The sequence below is a fragment of the Varanus komodoensis genome, unplaced genomic scaffold (genome assembly GCF_004798865.1).
Source record: "Varanus komodoensis strain SLA01 unplaced genomic scaffold, ASM479886v1 scaffold56, whole genome shotgun sequence".
In the NCBI taxonomy this organism is placed as follows: domain Eukaryota; kingdom Metazoa; phylum Chordata; class Lepidosauria; order Squamata; family Varanidae; genus Varanus; species Varanus komodoensis.
Genome location: NW_025336169.1, coordinates 4,347,835 through 4,370,431, shown reverse-complemented (window position 1 = coordinate 4,370,431; position 22,597 = coordinate 4,347,835). Strand labels below are relative to the sequence as shown.

The 22,597-nt window shown below is 51.6% G+C and overlaps 1 protein-coding gene across 7 annotated transcripts in view; it reads right to left on the bottom strand.

The window, feature by feature from the left end:
- The window catches only part of AP1B1 (adaptor related protein complex 1 subunit beta 1), a 51,426-nt gene extending 29,136 nt beyond the window's left edge, over nt 1-22,290 (bottom strand). For 6 of the 7 annotated variants that reach the window (XM_044448911.1, XM_044448912.1, XM_044448913.1 and 3 more), the window contains exons 1-6: nt 22,168-22,290; nt 11,239-11,302; nt 10,131-10,236; nt 6,080-6,215; nt 4,233-4,478; nt 401-591 (exon numbers count right to left, since the gene is read on the bottom strand). In XM_044448911.1, the coding sequence (XP_044304846.1) occupies nt 401-591; nt 4,233-4,478; nt 6,080-6,215; nt 10,131-10,236; nt 11,239-11,275 (716 nt within the window). In that variant the 5' untranslated portion in view covers nt 11,276-11,302; nt 22,168-22,290. Of the gene's footprint in view, nt 1-400; nt 592-4,232; nt 4,479-6,079; nt 6,216-10,130; nt 10,237-11,238; nt 11,303-18,218; nt 18,337-22,167 lie in introns of those variants that run through there. The other variant, XM_044448909.1, reaches the window with a different exon arrangement.
- Between the last annotated feature and the right edge of the window lie 307 nt (nt 22,291-22,597).

Sequence of the window (22,597 nt, the reverse complement as noted above, 5' to 3'; positions counted from 1 at the left end):
TGCAGGTCATGAGACTCAGGCCGCTCAGGTACGTGTGGCCTCAGGAGTGGAGCAGGCAGATTCGCGGGCGCGATTGGACAGCACTGGTCCAAACACGACCTCCACATGCTCCCTGACACTTTCGGGTCTCGTCTCCCTTTCCTACCTTCCTGTCGACTTCCGCATTTCACAATTTAATTTTTCACAAAATAATGCATGCACCCCCAGTGGCTCTTCTACTTTTCCCACCATTTCTGCCTTGACTGGGTGCAACGGCTCAGTGCAGTGCCCATTTTTCGCCACCCCGAGTTGGGCAGAGAGGTGGGGTTTAACCGCTCCAGTGCACCACACAGGCGTGGGGCACAGACGGGTGCCTCCCTCGAGTCAGGCGCCCGCCAACGGACCGTGCCACGGCGCTCACCTCTGGGCCTCGCGGTCGTCCTTGGGCAGGTAGTTGGCCAGGCAGTCCAGGATGAAGATCTGGCCCCACTCCGTGCACTCGTTCAGGGCGGTGAGCAGCTTGTTGATAGACTGCGGGTTCAAGTCGAGCAGGTTGCTGCTCGGGTGGGACTCCGCGATTTCGGAGAGGGCAGCCACTGCGTTGGCTACCACCTGGCCAAGGGGCAAACACAGGGAAAGAAGAAACCTTTTGTGGAGGGAGGAAAGGCCTGCAGTGCTATCACGCCAAATCCCCACGCTGTGCGGGTTCGCACCATGCAGAAAGCTGCTCCATTTGATTGTCCCAGTGGAGGGTTGCTCCGAAAGGCACCTTTGACTGAGGTGCCTAGCAGATAACTGGGGCCCACAGGTGTCCACACGTGCCTGCCCACCCCCACTCGCCCCTTCTCCTGCAGGCACCGCGTGGGATTCCACGGCAGCGCTGAAGTCTCCCCCACGCCCTTCTGCAGCTTGCTGGTGGTGCAGGGAGGGAAAAATCGGACCCTGCCGGCTGTGTCCGCTTACTCGGGAGTGCCCAGCTGAAAGGTCTGGCCATGGCAGTGAGTGGTGAGGGAGCCCCCTTCCTGCCACCACCAGCCTGAAAAAGGAGGTGGGGGCGATGCCTGCAGAGAGGGGGCATTGTCATCATCCCCTTTCTGTTTGGATCTGAGCCACATTTGCTTGGGTGCTCCTCCTCAGGCGCTCGCCCCCTCCTTGCTCAGTGGGGCTCCATGAGGATGACAGGTTTGCCTCGGCCTTCTCCTACCCTTCATTCCCCGCCCCCAGCCCCGCTGAAATCATGGGGAGACATGGGGGGGACTCCTTGAGCTTGCCAAACATGCCCTGTGTCTGTTGCTGCGATGGCTCCTTGGCTCTGGGCAGAGTACAGTGGCAGGAAAACCAATGACAGCCACCCAAAGTGCAGGGCTATCCAGCACAGTGACAAGCCCGGGGTTAAAACGCTGGACTATTTCTCCCTCAACAATCCAGAGTTCTGGGTCTGCACACTGAGCTGAACAACCTGGGAATGGGGCATTCCTGGGCTGTTTTCTGTGCAAAGTGGAAGCGGCGAGGATGTAGGAAGCAACATGCCCACTTGCCCTGATGGCCCTGACAACCCACGGGCTTGGGACCAGGATACCTGAAGGAACATCTCCTTCCCTATATGCCCTCGCACCCCCTAAGATCCGCAGGAGAGGCTCTGCTCTGGGGACCCTCCCTGAAGGAGGGAAAGAGGGTGTCTCCCCAGAGGAGGGCCTTCTCTGCAGAGCCGCCCGGACTGTGGAATGCGCTCCCCAGAGAGGTTCGCCTGGTGCCGACTTTATAATCTTTTCGGCACCAGGTGAAATCCTTTTTTTAAGTTTATTTTATTTTAATTATTTTAAGAACTAGGAATTTTAATTGGGTTTAAAACTCAGTCGCATTTTGATTTTGATTATGTTTTGTTAGTATTATGTTTTGTTGTTTATCCTTGTTATTTGTTACTTTATCAATTGATATAGTTTTTGTAAGCCACCCTGGGGCGATTTTTGTATAGAATGGGATATAAATATTTTGAATAAATAAACAAACCAGGGGATCAAGTCAGAGCTGCTAGTCCATTTACACAAGTTGAGTTCTTGCCCACACTAACAGGGAGTAACAGGTCAGCATTTTCATCTAGCCCAGTATGCCAGCACTGACTGGCAGCATGTTCTTTCCCAGCCTCCCTGGAGAAACTTAGAACAGAATGGGCAACACCACTATTACGGCCTTCCCTCGGAAGTCCAGGGGTTATGGGGCAGGAAACCTTTTTCCCACCAAGCCAGGGTGCTACTCTTTCGGCGGGACTTTTCAAAGGCATTGGTTAAATGAAAAATTCATTTGGATTTGTCTGCAGGAAAGGCCAATAACTCTCCAAGCATGTGCCTTTTAAAAAGATGGTGACGGACAAACAAGGGTGCCAACACCAGGCGTAAGCATTCCCCCCGCCCCCAACTGGCTGCATGCTCAGAGAACAACAAGTACACGGTACTGTCCTGCTATTCTCATTTGACCAACATGGTTTGGTCTTCTATGCTTAACAGGAATTAAGAGTTTTGTCACCCAGAACAGAATTCAACACCAGCTACTGCACTGCGGCAAGGACAAAAAACCTGCCTGTAAGATGAGGAGGGAGAAACAAGGCCAGTTGGCCAAACCAAAGGACAACTCCAGCTTTTCTGGAGTGGAGTCAAGTAAAGCAGCACTTGACTGAAACTGTGTGTTTGTGTGCAGAAATGCAAATATCCATCTGTTTAATGGCAAGCATGCAAATTATGAGTACATGCAAAACAGCCTTGCCCTGGAGACACAACATGTCAGGGAGATATTTCTGTGACATGCTACTTTGTCCAAGCGCAGGCACTGGTGGGGGCTGTTGGGTGGAAGAGTGGGAGTGCACACATTGCCAGCAATGGTACGGTCCCAGGAAAACTTTGCCCCTCGACTCTGATGCACATGCAAATTGGACCTCCGGGCTGCAGAAGGAGAACCAGAGCAATGACACTGGCTGAGAACTCTCAGGCTGCTTGCCTTGGCCCTGGGCAAGGACACAACCCACAGGTCAAAGGCTCCCATTTAGCAAGAAGGGAGCAGATGTGCTCCCTCTGGACTCGAACAGCATCAGTGGGAAGGGGGCAAGGCAGAAGCAGGGAGCCTCGTTCCACCGGCAGGCTGCATTTTGTCCCAGAGCTGCATTCTTGGAGTGGATCAAGCAAGGGCGAAAGGGTAAGGCTAACATTAACCAATTATATTTGTATCCCACCTTTCCTCCCTTCCAGGAAGTCAAGGTGGCTCACGTAATTCTCCTCCTGTTCTCAGTCTTACCCTAGCAACCTGTGAGGCAGGCTGGGCTGAGGGTCTTAACTGGCCCAAGGTCACCTGGTGAGCTCCATGGCTGAGCGGAGACAAGGGCCTGGACCTCCCGAGTCCCAGTCCTGTGCTCTTAACACCACACCACCTCTCAAAAAATTACCAAAAACAATTAGACCTTTCAGAACAGGGAGAAACGCTGCACAAAAGCCTGCAAACTACCTGTTGATCAGGTGCTGGGGGCGGGGAGAACACCAGGAGGAGGGGTCATGGCCACTTGGGGACCTTCAAGAGCCACATTTGGCTCCAGGCTTGCTGTGCGCCACCCCTGGAGTGGGGGCTGAAGAGAAGCAGCCTCCTGCAGTGAAGACATGGACAGCCTCTGGCTTTTAGCAGAGGCTGGAGAAAGCAGCGGGGGTCACAGTGGCAGCATCTGCAGCCAACCACCAAGAACCTCCTCTGAGAACTGGCCACAGGGGAGAGGGCTCTTTTGAGGACCTTCCCCCCACAGTAATTACGGACTGCTCCCCCCAGTAAGACCTGCCTGGCACCAGGCTGAGCTTCCTCTGCCTCCCTGCATAGCCCTGTATCAAGCTAGCATGTCGAGTCACCGTTGCCAAGCTGGAAAAGCGTGGGCCTGCAGCTGGATGGGTGGCCACACATGGAAGTGGGGCAGGGGGTGGGACTCCAGGGCCTTATGGGCCTTCTCCAACTCTATTTCTATTGTACTGTATTGCATGGTATACTAGAGGCACACGATGAAGCTGTTTAATGCATCAGCTGAACCGTTTATGATTGCCAGAGATATTCTGGCTGTTTTATGGAATGGTGGTATTTTAGTCGATAACTTGCTTTTTAGCTGTTTTAAATTTTGCATGTTTTAAGTTGGTTGTAAGTTATCTTAAGCCCTTTTTTCCTGAGAAAGACAAAGACACCTAGGAACTATGGCCGCCACGGCAAATGCAAGGAAAGTGGTCAATCACCATCGGGTTGGAGTCCGAGATGAGGTCCTTCAGAGTATCCAGAAAGCCCTGGTCCTCCACCAGCTGCGCGTTGATGTCGTGCAGCTTCGCCACACACACAGCAGCCGTCTTGCGCACATAGGGGTCCTCGTCCTTCAGGCACTTCCTCAGTGGCTCGCAAAGGTACTCCGTTATCTTATCGACTCGGATGCAGCCCATGGTCCGCACAGCCAGGGCCCGGATGAGGGGGTTGGGGTCTTCACAGTCCTGCGGGACACAAGAAACCAGGGAGGGATTTATCCTCTCAGTTACGCAGATTATGTTGGAGATCCATGTCTCTCTAGTTGTCTCTGCCCTGTGTGTGTGTGTGTGTGTGTGCGCGCGCGTGCATTTGCACCAAATTTAACGATCTGAAGCACCTCCAAAGGGGCACCCTATTCAACAGGAAAAAGCATTTTTGCCCCTTGCAGCCTGCGAGCTTGGCATATGTCATGTACAACACACAGTTTGAGTCCACTTCAGCTGAGCCACTTAAGCCTCGTCTCCAGAAGAACCAGGCACCAGGACTGACTCTTTAAATGAGTCCATCACAACATTTAAGAAAATCTCTCACCCAGCGGAACAGATAAAATAAATTTGCACATGCTGTAACCATTTGAGGTCTGATTAGTGAACCTACGAGACTGCCCATACTGGCTTAGTTGTTGCTACATGCAATCTGGAACTCTGACTTGTGCTTTGAACAAACCATGGAGAGACCCAAGAACAAATTAATTATTCTACCAACTGACATTTGCAACTCTATCAACTACAGTTTAACATTACTGACAACCAAACCCCAAGGTGGCTGCAGGTAACATTCGGAATACACTGACAATATGTTCCCACCCTCATTTGAGGGAGCTGAAGGTCTTCTCCCCAACTGCAGATGCAAGCAATCAAGTCTTGGTCTTGGTTAAGAAAGGAGGAAGTGAGTTTCATCAATTTCCAGATTAAACCACTAGAACAGGCTCTCTGTGGGGTCACCTTGCAAAGCAATTCAAAAATCTTGGCCAGAACAGTGACCAAAAGATATTTCTCAGGCGTCACCAATTTGAGGTGCCTCAAAAATAGGTTTGTTTGTTTACTTATTCATTTGAGGCTTTTATATCCTGCCCTTCACAATGTCTCAGGGCAGTGATACAATAAATAAATAGGATACAACATCCAAAAATTACAATAAATGCATAAAATCCGATCTTAAAACACTATTAACACTTAAAATAATGGGGAAATAAAAAGGCTTTGGCCTGGCACCAAAATGAAAAAAGTGTCAGCACCAGGCACACCTCTCTGGGAAGCTCATTCCACAGCCAGGGCGCCACGACAGAGAAGGCCCTTCCCTGGGGAGCCACTCTTCTGGTCTCCTTCAAAGGGGGCTCCCAAAGGAAGACATCTTATCCAGATCTTAGGGGGTGCGCAGGTAAATACAGAAGGAGCCGCTCCTTCAAATATCCAGGTCCTAAGACATTTGGGACATTATAAGTCATCACCAGCCCCTTAAATTGGGCTCGGACTTCAACTGGTTAAGACATTTGTTTGCAAATCAAGATGCGTAAAGCCTTAGATGGGTCGGCCCTTAGTCAGGTACAGGAGTCCTCCTTCCACAAAGCAGCCCCCTCCCAGCTGGCCGAAGCACTGCCTGCTGCTCCCTCGGGCCACTACCGTTGTCCAGGCCAGAGGAGGGGCAGATGGCCATGCCGACTGCAGTGGGGCAGAGCGGCTGCGACTCCTCAGAGCCCTCGACAGCAGGGCCCCGTCAGGGTGCGGTTCCTCGAGTGCTGCTGATCACGCCTCTCCTTGCTGCCAGCCCGGCCAAAGGCGCCCACCTTGACAAACGTGTTGACAGCCATGATGGCCATGTCCGGCTGGCTCTTGGCATAGTTCATCAGGTACAGGTAGACCAGCTTCTTCAGCTCCAGGTTGTCCGTCTGCATGCAGTTCACGACGTCTGGGAAGAGAGCGCTGAAAGGCAAAAAGGGACCAGTGTTAGGGTCCCTGAGCCACACTGAGCAAACTCACGGTTGTGCCTCCTCACGTCTCCAGGCGGTGCTACTTTAGTCCACATGCTGGAGAAACGCAAGGCCCAGAAGTCAATGTGGCAAGAAAGCTGCAGGTGAGGCTGGGAAGACCATAGCCTGGGCCTGGGTTCGGCCCCATTTCTGTGCACACTCTTTTCCCCCTTTTGGGCAGAGTTCCACGCCTGGGGAATCGTGCAAACATGCTGGACACAGCAGATGGCCATTTCAACAACGCCATTTTATGCATGTTTCAACAGAAAAAAGTCTTACAACTCCCAGCATTCCCCAGCCAGCTCTGCTTCAGAGAGAATGCTGGGAGCCATAGGGCTTTTCTTCTGTTAAAATATGCATAAAATGGAGCTAGTGGGGGAATGCTGGGAGTTACAGGGCTTCCTTCTGTCAAGATTTGCAGAGGATTCCCCTAATCAATACAAGCTGAAGACGCTGCAGCAGCATGGTGCCATTACTTGAAAAAGCAAGCCCGGGGCGACAGCGGTGCCCTCAGGAGATGAAGCAGGGCTAGGACCAGTGGGAAGCAGACTCTGGCCAGCCATCAGGAGAGGCTTCCCAAAGAGTTTTGGGCGGTCCAGTGGTGGAACGGAGCCCCTCCTTCAGGACGGGCCCTCCTTGGGTGGAGGTATGCAAGCAGGTGCTGTGAGACTAGTGTCCAGGTGTAGCTGCATCGTGCATTGTGCCAGAGGCACGACCGGATAATGTCAAGGAGGGTTAACAGGAGGAAAGGCTTGGCTTTAGGCTGGAAAGGCAGCTCCACGACCCTCTGCGTGCATCTAGACCAAAGGTTTCTAGTTCACAGCCTGCCTGTTCTTCTCTGTGCTCACGAGACCGGACTCATCCGGCTTCAAGACCAAAGCTTCCTGAAGGTCAAGATCACTTGGGGCTCTGCTTAATCCAAGCAGAGAATCTTGGGGCCTGGCCAAATCTGGCTTTGCCTATAATGAACTGGAAGAAAGCCCAGCTGCTCAGGGCCGCCTGCCACAGAAGGGCGCAGGCCAGGTCTCCCCCAACACCCGCAAAGGCTGGCAGCAGGACAAAGGTGGAAAAGGCCTCCGGCAATTAAGTGATGCTTCCGACCATGGCTTGCCTGCCCAGGGACAAGCAGGCCATGCAGAGCATTCCGAGCATACGCTAAGGCACATTCCCCATTCAGGAGCCTTCTGGACTCATCCATCCCTCAGTCAAGCTGGCCATCTTAACACTCCCCCACCCACACCAGGCGGCTGTGTTGCGCGACAGCAGCAAACCAGCTGCAGAAGTTCCGGTCTCCGCCAGAAGCAGGCTTTCAATATTGGTTGTGTAATGTTCATGTGTCTGACTTGCCCATCTCAGAGCCCACTGCACCCAAATAATTTGCGTTTCAACAGTGACTTGTGTACGATTGCTGGGAGAATTCAGTTCCTAGTGCGAGATTCAGGTAAGCTCAGAGAGAACAAGGAATTATGTGCAGGAGGTGCTGGCAAATGCTAACACAGAAGTGCCAGGCTTGCCTCTTGGTGAGCCCAGGTTCCACTACACCACTATCGATTTGCCACAATCAATGGAACCAGCCAGCTGAAGGGCTGCATGCAGATGGACTGCCGTAATGCATTCTACCTGGGGCTGCCCTTGAAGATGGTCTGGATACTTCAAATGGTGCAAAATAGAGCTGCTAGGTTGCTGTCAGGGACCGGTTGTTACTCTCATATAACTCTGGTCCTCCATCAGCTCCACTGGTTTCCCATCAAAGTCTGGGCCCAATTTAAGGTGCTGGTTATGACCTATAAAGCCCTAAAGGGCTTGGGACCAGGATACTTAAAGGAACATCTTTTTCTCTATATGCCCTCCCACCCCCTAAGATCTGCAGCAGAGACCCTGCTCCGGGAGCCCTCCTGGAAGGAGATCAGGAGACAGAATACCCGGAGCAGGGCCTTCTCTGTGGTGTTGCCCTGGCTATGGAATGCGCTCCCTAGAGAACTCTGCCTGGTGCAGTCATTATATGCTTTTCAGCACCTAGGAGGCCTCCCCGTCCCACACAGCTACCCCCTGGGTTGGGGGAGTGGCCTGGAGCAGGATGGCAGGTTATACCTGCTATTCAGGATGCCTCCCCGCCCCACACACACAATATCCTCAAGATTCCCCCGTGAAGACCCTGCGAGATCACAACTGCTGCTTCACAAATGCCACCTCCAGCGGGGCATGACTGGAACGAGGAAGGGGGGCTGCAAGGGGCTGCTGCCAGATCCCCAGTTCAATCGCCATTCAAATCCCACCTTCCTTGCAACGGGGGTGATGACGCTGTTCCAGCCCAGGGCCAAAACTCCTGCTGGAGCAGCTCTTGGGGCTGCGGTCCTGTGGTGCCAGGCCAAGCCAAGCCATTGACAAACCACAAAACACACTGGTATACTTTAGCTTAACACGCCTCTTGCTGGCAACTAAGTCCCAGGAGTGGCATTTTGAGCCTTTGAAAACTGGGGGGAAACTGCACAAAGCTGAGAAACCAGCAAACAAGCACTGGGAAACCCTGAAGAGCCACACTGGGAATCCCAGAGGTTGGATCCTGCCCCCAAGCCTGAGGTTCTGCACCCCCTTCTATAGCACCAGTGCAGTATCTGGAGGCAGTGCCATGTAATGGAGAGCACGGGGAGGCAAGCTGTGATCAGACGCCATTGATAAAATTCCACACTCTGGGCCTAATTACCCTACAAGACTGCTGTGAAAACAAAACAGATGGGGAAGAAGCCAAAATGTTCAGGGCTTTCAGCTTTTCAGAGAGGGAAAGACAGGATAAAAATACAGGCATTCTGCCCTCAAAGATAAGTCAATCAACTGCAGAATGAGCATCCCAACTCCCATTCCAGCTGGCTTGGTTGAAGGGCAGGAAAGGAAAAGCAGCAGTGTTCCCCAGCTCTGCTCAAAGATGCCCCCCCCCACTTCCTTCATCACCCCCCTTTCCTTGTGTGGCCGGCTTTTTAGGTGGTAGGATCACAGACAGGGACTGCCGTATTAGACGGACTGCTTGCAATTTGATTGCAAAAGCCTTTCAGGCTACGGGGTGGGATAATACACTTAAAAAGCAAACGCATTAAAGGGTGAATCAGGCCTATGAAAGTTACTCAACAAGAGGCAACCTGCATTGCAGCAAAACAGTTAGAGTTGGCAACTTTACACCTGTAATGCTTGTTTTTAGACTTCATTTGCACAACTGGCATTCTGGGAATTCTATCAGTGGGAGAGGGATCACTCAAGTAAAAAAAAATCTTAGAAGAGCATTCTTAAACAGCCCTCTGTTCCCAGGCATATGATGGGCAAGTCTGTTATTTTAACTAGGCTAGGTCTTTAATAGAAGTGTTGAACTGTTTTATAGTTTTGTATATTGGAATTTTTAGCTGCTCTAAATTTGCACATTGGAATTTTATATCTGATTTTATTGTATTTACCTTGTTACTGTATCTTGTGTGCTTGATCTATTGTTGTGAACTGCCCAGAATGCTTTGGCTAGTAGGTGCTATAGGAATGAAATAAATAAATACTGCCAGAGCCTCCTCAGGAATAACTGGTAGCAATTAGGGTGGCTTAATTCCTTAGTGAGACCTACCATGAGTTCGTGCAGAACGGCCACAGCTCAATGGCAGGTCACCTGCTTTGTGTACAGAAGGTCCTGGGCTTGATCCCTGGCACCGCTGGTTAAAAGGATCAGGTAACAGTCAAGAGAGGAAACCTTCTTTGCCTGAGCCACAGGAGATCGTGCTGGGTGAGACATACGAAGCTGGACCGAGCAGGTGAGAGCGGCCCACACACAGTGGAGCAATCATGCACCGTGGATATCCCTTCCCTAACGCCACTTCCCCAGGCAGCCGCGTACCTGACATCCTTGCCCACAGTCATGGAGGCAATCACCTTCTTCACAGCTTCTTTCTTCTTCTCTTTCTTATCACTGTTCAGCTCGGCCTTCAGTTCAAAAATCTCCCCTGGAGAAGAAAAGGGGAAGTTTAAATGGCAGCTGCAGAAGGTTCCCAGTTGCACACCTGAGGCCCTCAAACACTTGGGGACTTCTGGGTTTGGCTCTTGGTTCTGGAGAGGCCTGGCAGGTCCCTCAGATCAGCTCAAGTTCCCCCCTTTATCTTCTTTTTTTTAGGAAAGGGATTTGGAAATCCTAGTAAACTCCAAGGAGAAAAGATTGCCCTGGGCTCCTCAAAACATTCTAATAAATGGCCACCTTGGAGCAAAACTGCCTCACTACTCTCCCAGCCAGAGCACAAGCAAAAAGGGTGCAAATGGCAGGCTGTGGAAGATAGGCATTGTAGTCTGATGGGGTGCTAGGTTGGGAAAGCGTGGGCCAAGCTCATCGTAAGACAGCCCATGGCCAAACTGTTCCCAGGTGAGGGGTTTCTTCACAGGGGCTTTTTTAAAACACTTTGCTCCCCTGCAGCTGTCCACAGAAATGGACTGGATGAGGGCCAACAAACGGAGACTCAATCCAGACAAGAGGGAGGTGCTGTTAGCAGGCGGCTTGTCTGTCCAGTTGGGTGGCACCCAACCTGTTCCGGACAGTGCCACACTCCCCCTGAAGGCCAAGGTTCCCGGCTTGGGGGGGCGCTCCTGGACCTGAGTTGTCACGTGAGGCACAAGTGGACTTCAGCTGAAGCTGAAGTTCCTTCCATTCTTAACTTCAACTTTATTTTTCAGTGCTGCATTTTTTTCTGTGCCTGCTGCTATACTTCTGTGCTGATTCAATTGTTATTATGGTTCTGTTTTAAAATTTAACCTTTTGTTAACTACCCAGAAAGCCTGGGCTTATTGGGCGGTGTAAAAATGAATGAACAAAGCCCCTCTTGGCTGAAGCTGGCACCTGTGCCAGGGCAAATGCCTCACTGCATGGCCGAACAGGCCAACAGGAAGAGGGCTAGCCCCAGACCTCCACCAACACACACGTCTGGTGAGAATGAAGGGGACCCCGAGCACAGCATCACCTTTCTTGGTGGTGGTGAAGTACTTTGAGTCCGACATGTTGCTTTCTGGTTTGCTGCGTTACCTCTGGAAAAGAAATCAAGGGAAAGACCTCAGGCAGATGGTTTGAGTATCCAGTTAGCCCTACAGCACCAACAGAGGAAGAACAAAGCAAAAGGGAGCATACACCGATTTAATTCTCCCTGTGGGAGAAATATAAAAACAGGAGGGAGGGAAAAGAGCAGCAGATAGAGGAAAAATGCCACCCCCCGCCCTTTGCCAAGTTGTTTTTTCCAAGTAGCAGAGAAAGAACGCAGGCATTCGGCAGACGGTCCAAGTCCCGCCCTTGGCTTTCAGGGTTTCACTTGTTAACGCCCTCCCACCGGAGGTTCATGGGGCAGGAAAGGGAGGCCAGCGGGCGGCCATGACGTGGCTTGGACGGGGAGCCCCCAGCGTGGCCCTGAGAGCAAAAGCAGTCGGGTGAGGGCCAGCAGTGAGGGAAGGGATGAGTGGGCACCAGCCCTGCAGGGTCTGCTGACAAAAGTCACCCCCCACACTCCCCCACCCCCAGCCGCCTGCCTGTGCACCTGCCAGTTGCACTGGCCCAGACCACTGCATGGGCGAGAATGGGGAGCAGGAGATGCTGTGGCCTGTTTGCCCCCCCACCCCGCTCTCTGCCCCCAAGCAAGCAAGAGGAGAGGGTGATGAGGAGGACCCTATGGGCAAGGGGGCTGGAAGGCCCTGCTGTGGAAAAGGTGGGCTCCCACAAGAAGGGGGCCGACAGAGCCTGCCTTCTCACAACAACCCTGTGCGGTAGGTTAGGTTGAGTTTCAAGGACTGACCCAAGGAGAGCTCCATGGCCCACGTGGGGCCAGCGTCTCACCCCCCCCCCCGAGCCCCAGTCCAGCACTGAGACACCCAGACACTACTACAGCCCTGCCATCGCTAGCACAGTCAAAAGAATGGGGTGAGGGAGGAGAAGAGAGCCTCAGTCTTTGTCTTCTCAGTCACACACACACGCGCGTGCGTGCGAGTTGCACAAATTTCTCCATGGCACTACGCCAGTTTGTCAGAAAAAACACTTAGTGGGCCCAGACCAAGGACAGAAGTGGATTTCACAACGGAGAGGCAGAAGTGAGTGTGCCATCTCAGCCGGCCTTCCCTAACCATGTGCCCTCCAGGCAGGCACCTTGGAGAACCACGCAGCTGCAGGGCACTAGCTGGGAAAGACTGGTCTAAATTTGTCCTTCCCTGCCTGATACATTTTCTACTGCAAATTTTGTTCTCAAGGTCTGCTTCAGAAAGCAGCCTGCCGTGGCTGAAGCCACTCGCTTCGTAGCTGAACTGCAGAATCTTTCTGCCCAGTCCCACTAAGGACACACGGCTCCTTGCAGCAAATTGCTCTTTTTGTCTCACTGCACTGAAACAGTTGGTGGGGAACATGCGTGTGCGGCTCTGACGGAAGCAAGGTGTTTATGGGTTCCCGTGACGGACAGGAGGCAAGCCTTCGATCCAACACAACCCTGCCTCCTTTTGGATGCTGTGTGCCCAGGTGTAACAGCAGGGAGGAAAATTCCTTGCCAAGGTTCAACGGCTTTATTGCTGCTACTTTAAAGCCTGCCACACGTTCAGCCATAAATGGAATGCTCCTCTCCCAAGACTCCATGGGTGGTGCTCTGTATTGAAAATGGCATGGCTTTGTGGCATGGGTTGGCAGAAGGGGGCTCTCTGTGTTCCCCAAACCCCTGGCACCCAGGGCTCACTTTTTGGCCCCCTCAATTAAAACCGGGTGATTGAAAGGCTGAAGGGTCTTGGTGAGTTTTCAGAAGGAGGGCAGAGGGTGCTGCAAGGGAGCTGGTTGGGAATGATGGAAGTCCAACTGAGCAGCGGGTTGGACCGATGGCCCCTGCCAACTCTACTATTCGATTACTCTAAGCCCTAGTCCAACACTGGAGAGCACCAGGTAAGGGGTGGCTGGTACCTGGACGCTCCACGGCAGTTTCCACTCGTTCCTCACCCACATCCATCAGACCTCTGCACCGCACAGCAACCCTTCCTCCTGCATTATGAACCTACTACTGAGTGACCAGCGTTACCTGCCTGGGATTCTAAAATTCTGGGGGGCACGGAGAGAAGACTTGCGCCCTCTGTAAACATGCCAAGTTCCACTGAGTGACTGAGTCCTGGCATGTTCACAGAGGGCGCAAGTCCTCTCTCCGTGCCCCCCAGAATTTTAGAATCCCAGGCAAGGCCCCCCACTCCCCACTAGGGGCACAGAGTGGCGCACGGGTCCAGCACGGTGCTTTGATCATTCCAGCTGTGCCTCACCCTGACGGCCTGCCTTTGGAGCCCACCGGAAGGAGGGCAATGGCATCGGCCACCGATCACGTGGCAAGCAAGTGCCAGCGAACCCACAGGCCTTTAGATAACAGAAGTCTCCTGTACAGAAACCCAACAAGCTGCCCATTCCCATTAACAATTTATCAGGCCCAGGCCTCTCTTTCCAGAGTTATCAGCTCCCAGGCGCCATGTGGGCTGCCTGAAGTGGGTTATCTCCTGCACAATGGCAAGCTGAAAAGGGACTGTCAAAGCTTGGTGCGTTGTTTGCAGAATCTAGCTCCGAGCCAACTGCTTTCTACCCTCCCTATCCTTTAGTTTGCCCATTCTTAACTCCCACCACTCTGTTAGTCGCCTCACTCCTGAGATGCAGACTGCAAGCTCCCTGGGGCAGGGAACTTGGTTTGGTTTGCTAGTCCATCAAGCCAGATACAGGCAACATGGCATCCATACACACTGGTGCATCCCTTAGACACCTTTCCTGGCACCTGGTGAGACACTCCACCTCTCTTAGATTTTTTTCAAAAATTGTCGATTTAAAAAATTCCTGCTGGCACAACAAAAAAACTGCTGTTCAAAACAAAATGAGGGTCTTTTGCAAACCCCTCTTCTCCCATGAATGCCTCTAGATCACACGTGAGGCTCAGGGCCTGTATACTGCTCACCATGGAGACAGGGCCCTTCCACAGCAACCTATGACTTCTGCTCCTCGCTGAGCAAACTCAGGGTTGGGAACCAGGATCGAGCCATCGCTGGGATCCTGGTGTGCAAGGGATTGCCGAGGGCTTTGAATCACCCCGTTTCCCTGTATCAGGGACATACAAGGCAGAACCGGGACCCTGTGCCCAGAATGGAATGCTTCCGTGCCTGGGCCTCTGCAGCCCCACTCACGGCACAGCCATGGGGGCCACCAGATGAACGGTCTACTTAGTATGCCACGGTGCTTCCTCTGCTCCTGTGCCCAGCAGCCACCCAAGCCTGGATGCTGGGGGGGGGGGTGCTCTCTGGAGCTAGCTGGCTGCTTGGTGTCCACCACCCAGCCTTAGAGGGGTTAACTGACCTCCCCTAAGGGCCCCTTGTGGCTGGCTCAGGAGGACAGCATCTTCACTGAACTTCTGAGGCGGCAGCCTCCAGAGCTGTGGAAAACTCCTAACCAGATTTAGGAAATGGCACTGTTGAAAGAACGCCTCTCAGCAGGGTCTGCTATTATGAGGGATGTCTGCATCTCTGAGAATAGAGTGGGTTAGTCCCACTTGGAACAAGCTCCCTGACTTTGGCAGAGGGACTTATTTTCAAGACTGGTTCTGTGGCCTGGAAAGCAAACTGTATTCCATTCTTGCACAACGGAAAAAGAATATGAGGGCGGCTACGCTGATGAACAAAACAAGTGATAAACTACCATGGGACGGAAGGATGAACTCCATTCAGACCTTTCAGAACAATGGGGTTCTGCTCATTAATTATTGGTGCAGACATATGCCTGCAGGCCAGCAACTTTGGATAGGCCGTGCACAAGTTAAAATGGCTGTACTGCAACTCATGATTGTACATGGAAATGTCTTAAAAAATAAAAATTTAAAAAAACTGTGACCCTCGCTTGTTCAGCTCCAGCTTCCTCAGCTACCCAAAGCTCTTCTTTAATTCAGTCCTTTCCCTCTTGCTGCCTCCTATGACCTCAATTGTCTCTTCACAACCATCTTCTTCACGTGCTTTTAAGTTCCTCTTTAAAATGTACCCTTTCTGGGAAAACTTTGGAATAATCCCCAAGCCCCATACTCAACTGTAACTTAAGTGAAGTATCATAGAAATCATCCTGTTTTCTTCCCTTGCTGAGGCCTGTCGCTGTTTTCCTCCTACACTCCTACTTTGCTTCCCTGGTTCTATTTTTAGACTGTCTGCCCATTGGGAAAGGGACCTCTCCAGCTTGTTCTTCCAAGAATTAAACTAATTAACAATATTTGCTAGCTCATGGTGTATACTGGAGCAAGTACACATATACCACTGAACCTGCCCCCATTTTACGGGAGGCACAATCTGTCCCATGAGCAGATTGGGTGTGGGGGAGAGAGACCAACAACTCCCAGCATGGCCCAAACAGCTGTGCATTTCTCCAAAAGGACACCCAGGGCAATGTACGAGTAAAGCATTAAAACACTCATGGGAAGAGCCCCGCTGGGTCCAACGAAGCGTCCCCCAAGTCCCGCCCTGGGTTCACACAGTGGTCCACCAGCTGCCCGCAGAGAACTGCCGAGCAGGGCAGGAATGTAACCGCACTCCCCCACTTACGTTCCCCAGCGAGGTGCACGCAGGCGTCATCCTGCGACTTAAGCAATCCCACTGGCAACATCCACACCGCAAGCTCTGGGGGCAGAGAGCTGCCTTGCCAGCTACTTTGCCCTGCTGTGCCTGACAGCCCTTCCAAAGCACCCCTCACATGAGGACATCAGTACAAACACCTTGGTATTACATCAGCCCATCCCAGTAGCTCTCTTCAGGAAAGAAACAGACATGTTGGCAAGCCAGCTCAAGGACTTCGGATTGGTATGTCAACCGCACAGATCAATTCCTTCTTGTGTGCCGAGCAGCAGATGACTGATTCGACTGACAACGTGCTCTCCCATGCTGCTTTCGGTTCTCTCTTTCGCAACTTGGCAGAATGCAGCTGGTGCTCGTGGCACTGGATGAACAGATCAGCAAGTGAATACGCCAAAGTGTGCACTTCCTATCAGAAAGGAACCCAGGTCTGTTCGACCTGGCAGTCCTAGGGAGAAGACCACTCCACAGAGCATCTTCAGGACTCCCGCTGGGGCAGGGCCTTCACTGAAGAAACCGCTCCATGCAAGAGAGCCAGCCACGCTGACGGCAGCCCAGCACTTATCTCCACATGCCTCCACCCCAACTCTGGCTTTCCAGATTTAGAGCCAAGTTCTTCCCTAACGGCAGGGAGACACTCCTATCAGAGCATCCAAGTCTCCACAACCAGACCCGTCAGAAGCCAAAAAGGGGAAGGTACAGATACATTTGGTATGTACAAACAGAATGCAAGAAGAAAACCTGTTTCCAAACGTGCCAGCGAAGAAGATTGTATGATGAACTGAATGCACGTCGGAATGCAGAGCCACATCACCACAGGGTGGAGAGCCTTGAGGGCCCAGCTCAGGCATTCACAGTTTTTGGCAGTTGGCTTAGCATGCCCTCAACATTTGGCCTTGTACGATCTCTTCCAAACCGCGATGGGGTTATTAATAAAATGTTTCCCAGTGACACCTTAAAAACACATTTGCTTTTCACATTCTCACATTTCACATGTCGTGAGAGGAGCCGGCTGGAGCCAGGGGTCAGACTAGATGGCCCGGCAGACCCCTTCTGACTCGCTCAGGTTCTATGTTTCTATTTGGATGCATCCCCTCTGGTTTTTTCACGGAAGAATGTAGATGGGCCTGAGTCCTGAGTCTCAGCCCCACACTCCTAACAGCTCCACTGCACAATTCCCAGCGGACTCCAACAAGGATGTGCTGGCAGTTGTGGGATGAAAGTCCTACAACTTTCCATCTAAACATGCAGAGGTCGGCTCCCTAAACAGGCTGACAGTCCGACACCACTGAGACGTCGTCAAAGGCTTGCGATTTGTCTGTCCGCATTGGCAGCTCTCACCCCAAAGGGGAAGTGGGATTTGTTGAGCTTGCTTTGTACAATTGTGTGGGAGTACGGCAACCATGAGACAGTGGCAGTGGTGATGCTGCAATTGTAGGGAGGCAAACCCAGAGTTACAGAAAACTGAACCTTCCAAGGAAGAGCTGGGCAGAAGTCATCTTTCCAGAGAAAACTGAAGGGAAGACGGCTTCCTGGAAGTCCAGAAGTAGGCCAGCAGTTCCTGTTTTGTCTTGTCTCCTTTGTCCCACCCAGTACCAGCAAATCCAGCTATTATTATTATTAATTTCATTTTTGTACCACTGTAGCTGAAGCGCTCTGGGTGGTGTACAGGAAAGCAAAGCTACAGTGCAAAGCCAGGATAAGGGGAAACCCAAATGGGACTTTTTCTTGAAATTCTCCAAGTCTGCTAATATCTGCAGGCACAGTCCTAAGATGACAGAACATTAGGCCACTTCAGATTTCAAGAGGGGAGAGCCAGGGTGGTGTGGTGGTTAAGCACATGGGACCAGGATTCAAGCAATCTGGGTTCTAGCCCCTGCTCAGTCACGGAACCAACTGGGTGACTTCGGGCCAGCCAGAGGCTCTGGGCCCAACCTACCTCACAGGACTGTTGTTGCAGGGCTAAGATTGAGAGACAGATTGTGTAACCCACTCTGAGTTCTTTCTAAGAAAAACGACAGGCTATAAATCAAATAAATCCACTGTTTAAATAATTCTCCATTGATGGAAGGAGATGCCTTGTAATTATAAAAACTAGCATAACCTGTTTCCTGCTGCATGTGTTTTCTACTTGTGGGGGATTTACAAAAAGAAGCCCACATGGCAATTTGCATCCTCCTTGGGTGGGGGTGAAGAGGAATAGTTCCCCTTTTAAAAAATCTTTACTTCTGCAGCCACTGGAGTTCCCCCAAGCCTCCCAAGGTTGTCCTGTAATACACAGCTAAACTTATTTTGGCTACATAACCAACAGCACTCATTTGTGAACATCAGAAATAGCTGGAAAGGCAATAACCTATTCTGTTAGCAGAACTTCCAGGGCTTTCGTGAAGATGAGGACAGGGGCGTTGCAGGCTTAGAATCTTTAAACTGGAGTGAGTGAAGCAGATTCTGCAGGTCAGCTGCCTTTGCCCATGCCTGACGCAGAAATTGGAGTAACATTTGCCCCCAGAGCAGGATCTAGGACGAAAAAGACCATGTGGGTGGAATGAAAACTCCTTAGCAAAAGCCATATGCTTAACAGACCTACGAGGCTAAAAACAGGCCAAGTGTTGAGAGCTGAGCTTTAAAAACAAACAAACAGAATACGCAAGGCAGGTATTTCCTTCACAGCCACTTCTTTGCAAACATGGGAGTATGATAATATTTTAACAAATGGGATAATATAATGTGTGTTTACTTAAGAGCAAGTCCCACAGTGCAGAATATAATTTGCTTCCCAGGCAGTGCTCACAAAACTACAGGCTAACTTGCTTACTTCCTTGGAAGTAAGTCCCACTGTTTTCAATGGAACTTACTCCCAAGTAAGCAGGCACAGGACTGCAGCCCAAGTAGCCTCAGAAGAGGCAATGAGGCACCATCCAGATATCCTCCGCTGCAACTCCCATAAGCCTCAGACAACATGGTCACTCGTAAGGGATGGTTTGCAGGAGTTGCAGTCCAGAGTACTTGAACATCACTCTGTTGGTTACTTCTGGAGTAGCATGCGCATGATCCTTTTCCATAGGGAAGACACCGTGTTTAAGTCCAGAGATGAACACCACTTAACTGAGCACAACATGGAGATAAAAAGTCCAAGAGGGCATGCAAGTAAGTCCACCAAACCTTAATTAACTTGTCTAGAAGCATATACACATTAATTATGTGTTGCTTAAGCTGGGGAAAAATAGGTGGAGTAAGACTCCACAGCCTGTATACCTGGAGGCAATTCTGACTTATCACAGGTGAGTGGCTATTCACACATCTGTGCTACCTAGACCCCAGCAGAGAAAAACTCTAAGGGAGTGTTTAACCCCAGTCCAGAATATTTAGTTTTTGAAAGAAAGGTGGAAAATGGAAGTCGAAAAAGAAGTGGAAATGCAAGAGTTTGACAGAGGAAAGTGGAAGCATAATTGAAAGCAGAAAGATTACAATTAGAAAGAGGGGTTTAATACTGGGGATAAAAAGGAGAGGAACCCTGAACCCAGAGCTGATATTTCCAGAGTTATATCATGAAATCCTTTGGGAAATGCATCAGGAGAAGATCCAGAAATCTTCCTGTCAACTTTTGAAAGGTCTGCTCAGAACTGGGGAATACTAGACATGTAATATATCAAGCATTTACCCAGCTTAATTAGAGGGGAACTGGCCCTCAGATAAACCTATTGTCCACGCTAAAAACAAAGGGGCAGTATATAAAAGATCCAGGTTAGGTACTAATTACTTCAAAAGGAAGCTTAGGAGCCTGGTGCCTCAGAAAGAGAAGTGGGTTTGGCACTAAAAAACCAAAACAGACTAGTTTGATAAGTGGAATTCAGCTGCCAAAGCTAATTCTGAAGAGGGGATAAGAGATTTAATGATTTTAGATGAATTTTTATTTCAACTTCCCTCTGAGATTCGGTTTTTGGTAAGAAATAAGCTTTCAGAGAATGTTGAACTAGCAGCAGATTGGGCTGATACATTAATACTTAGAGTAGGTTGAGACCAATGTAAAAACCGAGACTTTCTGTATAAACCAGCTTTTAAAACAAGGAGGGGACAAGAGGAAGAAAAGTAACATGTGAAAGGACTGACATTATAAAAAGACAGGATCAAAATATAGAAGGAAATTCAGGTGGATTCTGGAAAGAGACTCCAACAGCTCAACAGACAGAACCCCAAAGAGCATACCTTTCCCACAAGTGCGGGGTAAAATAGATAAGACGGTGCAGGATACTGAACTTGGAGAGGGGGTACAAATAGATGGGAGAGATGCTTCAGCTGTACTTGACACAGGAGCATTGGTAACTCTGGTCAGGGAGGAGTGATTAACGAAGAAAAAATTACTCTAGATAAGCATTTATCTTTACAAGGTGTATGGGGAAATTCTGAAAGTGTACCATTAGCACAGCAGAAACGGAACTCGGGAGGAAAGAAAGAAAAATTCCCGCCGGCAGTTATTAACTAACAGTGATTTTGGAAAGGGATGTTATCGGAGCCAAGGCCGGGATTCAAACACTGGACAGATTTGCTACAAGGAAAACCAGCCAGCCTAGAAAACAGCCTCTCAGTAGCTAACAGAAACAATTGATACATTGCAGGACCAGGACACAGAGATGCAGCAGCTCCTGCCAGTACTGCTGAAATGTCCCAAGGAGGAAAAGGTGGCATAAATAAAAACTCTGAGGACGCTAATAGACTTTGCAACTAAATGCCCAGAGGCAGAGAGACTGTCCTCCTGAAAGCGAAATCGGTTGCAGAAGCACTTTTAAGGATTTTACTGAGATTAGATACCCTGCAGAAATAATAGCAAACTGAGGCGCAGGGAGGCAATATGGGCACATAAGCGTATCAAGGCCGCTGCATTTCATCCCCAGACCCATGTTCCTGCAGAAAAGTGCAGTGGCTGAGTCTCGGAAAGAAATGAGCTCCATGGCCATCTGGCAGGGGTGCATTTGAATCAAGGATTTTCCAGCCTACATTTGTAGATCAACTTTCCCCAACCTGGGGCCCTCTGGCTGCTTTAGGTTACAACAGGCACCATCTTCCAACCAGCATACAACTACAGGGCAGGCAGGCAAGCAACCAGGATCTCAGGCAAGTTTACCAAACATATATGCTCATGTGCCCTATGCATGCATTGTATTTTGACCCTGCACTTGAAAAAAGCCAAAATCTTAATTAATATTAAACACGTGATATGACAGTTCAGTACAATGTCGCCCGCTAAGCATTAGTTTACATTATACGACCTTGAACACTTTAATGGGAAGCTTTTTGAGGCTTGGCAGGCAGCGCACCGATCTTGGGCACCAGAAGCCCCACACCTTGCCCCAGTAAGACCTGAGACCCGACACTGTGCCCCAGAGCAAAATGTATGAACCAGCTGCCTCCAATTCCCAGTGAACAGCGGGAAAGGGGATGCCAACTCTTTCCTCAATACCTGGGGACTATGTTTTTAGCCAACGGCAGCAGGAAAGACACTCTAATCATGCTCAAGGGACCACTTCCCATTGACACTATTGACTTAGACCCCCATGAAAGAAAATGCACCACCCAACGGTTGGAAACAGAAGCCAGGGCTCGCATAAGCCCCTCTACTGCTCCTGCAGCGTATACAGAAGCAGAAACAGTCACACGAACAGAAGGTTGACAAGTGAAGCGGCAGAGAGGGAAACGACGGGGGGTCACTCCAAGAGACTCGTGAAGAAGGGATCTTACGCTGCCCTCTCCTCCAAAAGCAAGACGGGACACCCCCGAGCTCAAAAAGGGAGGCAGCAGAGCGGGGACCTCGTAATAACCGGCCCCTGCAAGGGCAAGCAGGCAGGAGACCTTCCTTTGCAGACAAGAGGGATGAGGAGGGGCGCCCTCTTTCACCGCCCCCAAACGGAAGGATCTCCGACTGATTCGCCGCAAAGGATGGGAAGAGCAGGCAGGGGACCCCTCTTGCCCCTTCCCCAAAAGCCGGCAGATGGGTTGGCAGAGCTCAGCTCCTGCTCCCTCCCGAGAAGTTAATTCTCAGCCTAGAAAGGCGGGGAAGGAGGGGGCACCGTCTCCCCCGAAGAGACAACCAGGCGGGGGGCAGCTGCTCCCGAAAGGAGGCCACGGGGGAGGGGGCGCGCCCCCAGCTGCACCCTCCCCACGCAAAGCAGGGCTTCCCCGAAGGCCGCAGGACTCCTCCGGCGCCGCCCCAGGGCCAGCGGCAGCAGCGCGCCGCCCCTCCCGAGGAGGCCCGCCAGGCCAGGCGGCCCCGGCCCCGGCCCCGGCCCCGGTCGCGCGCCCCCTACCCGGACTTCTCCTCCGCCTCCAGGCGCCGCGCTCGCCGCCAGCCGCAGCTGCCACTCGGCCCCGCGCAGCAAGGGCCCCAGAGAGTGGAGGGCGGGGCCGGAGCGCAGGAGGCGGGGCTCCCCGTCGCCAGGCACGAGCACTTCCGGCCGGAGGGCGGGGCGGAAGGGCGTGCCATCCGCTGCAGGGCCCGCCTCCGGCGCCCGCTCATTGGTCGGCGTGGCTGCTTGTCGGCGCTGGCCGAGTCAGGCGGGCGCGGGTCGCTGTCCGAGCGGGGGTTGGCTGGGATCGCGGGCCGCCGCCGCCGCCGCCATGGAAGCCGTCGTGAGTGCTATGGTCTCCTTCGGCAAGCGGCCTGGCAGGCCTCACGTAGCTCTTGCTCCGGTCCCCTTCCGCCCTCCGCAACGGCCCGGTGAGGCGGGCCGCGCCGAG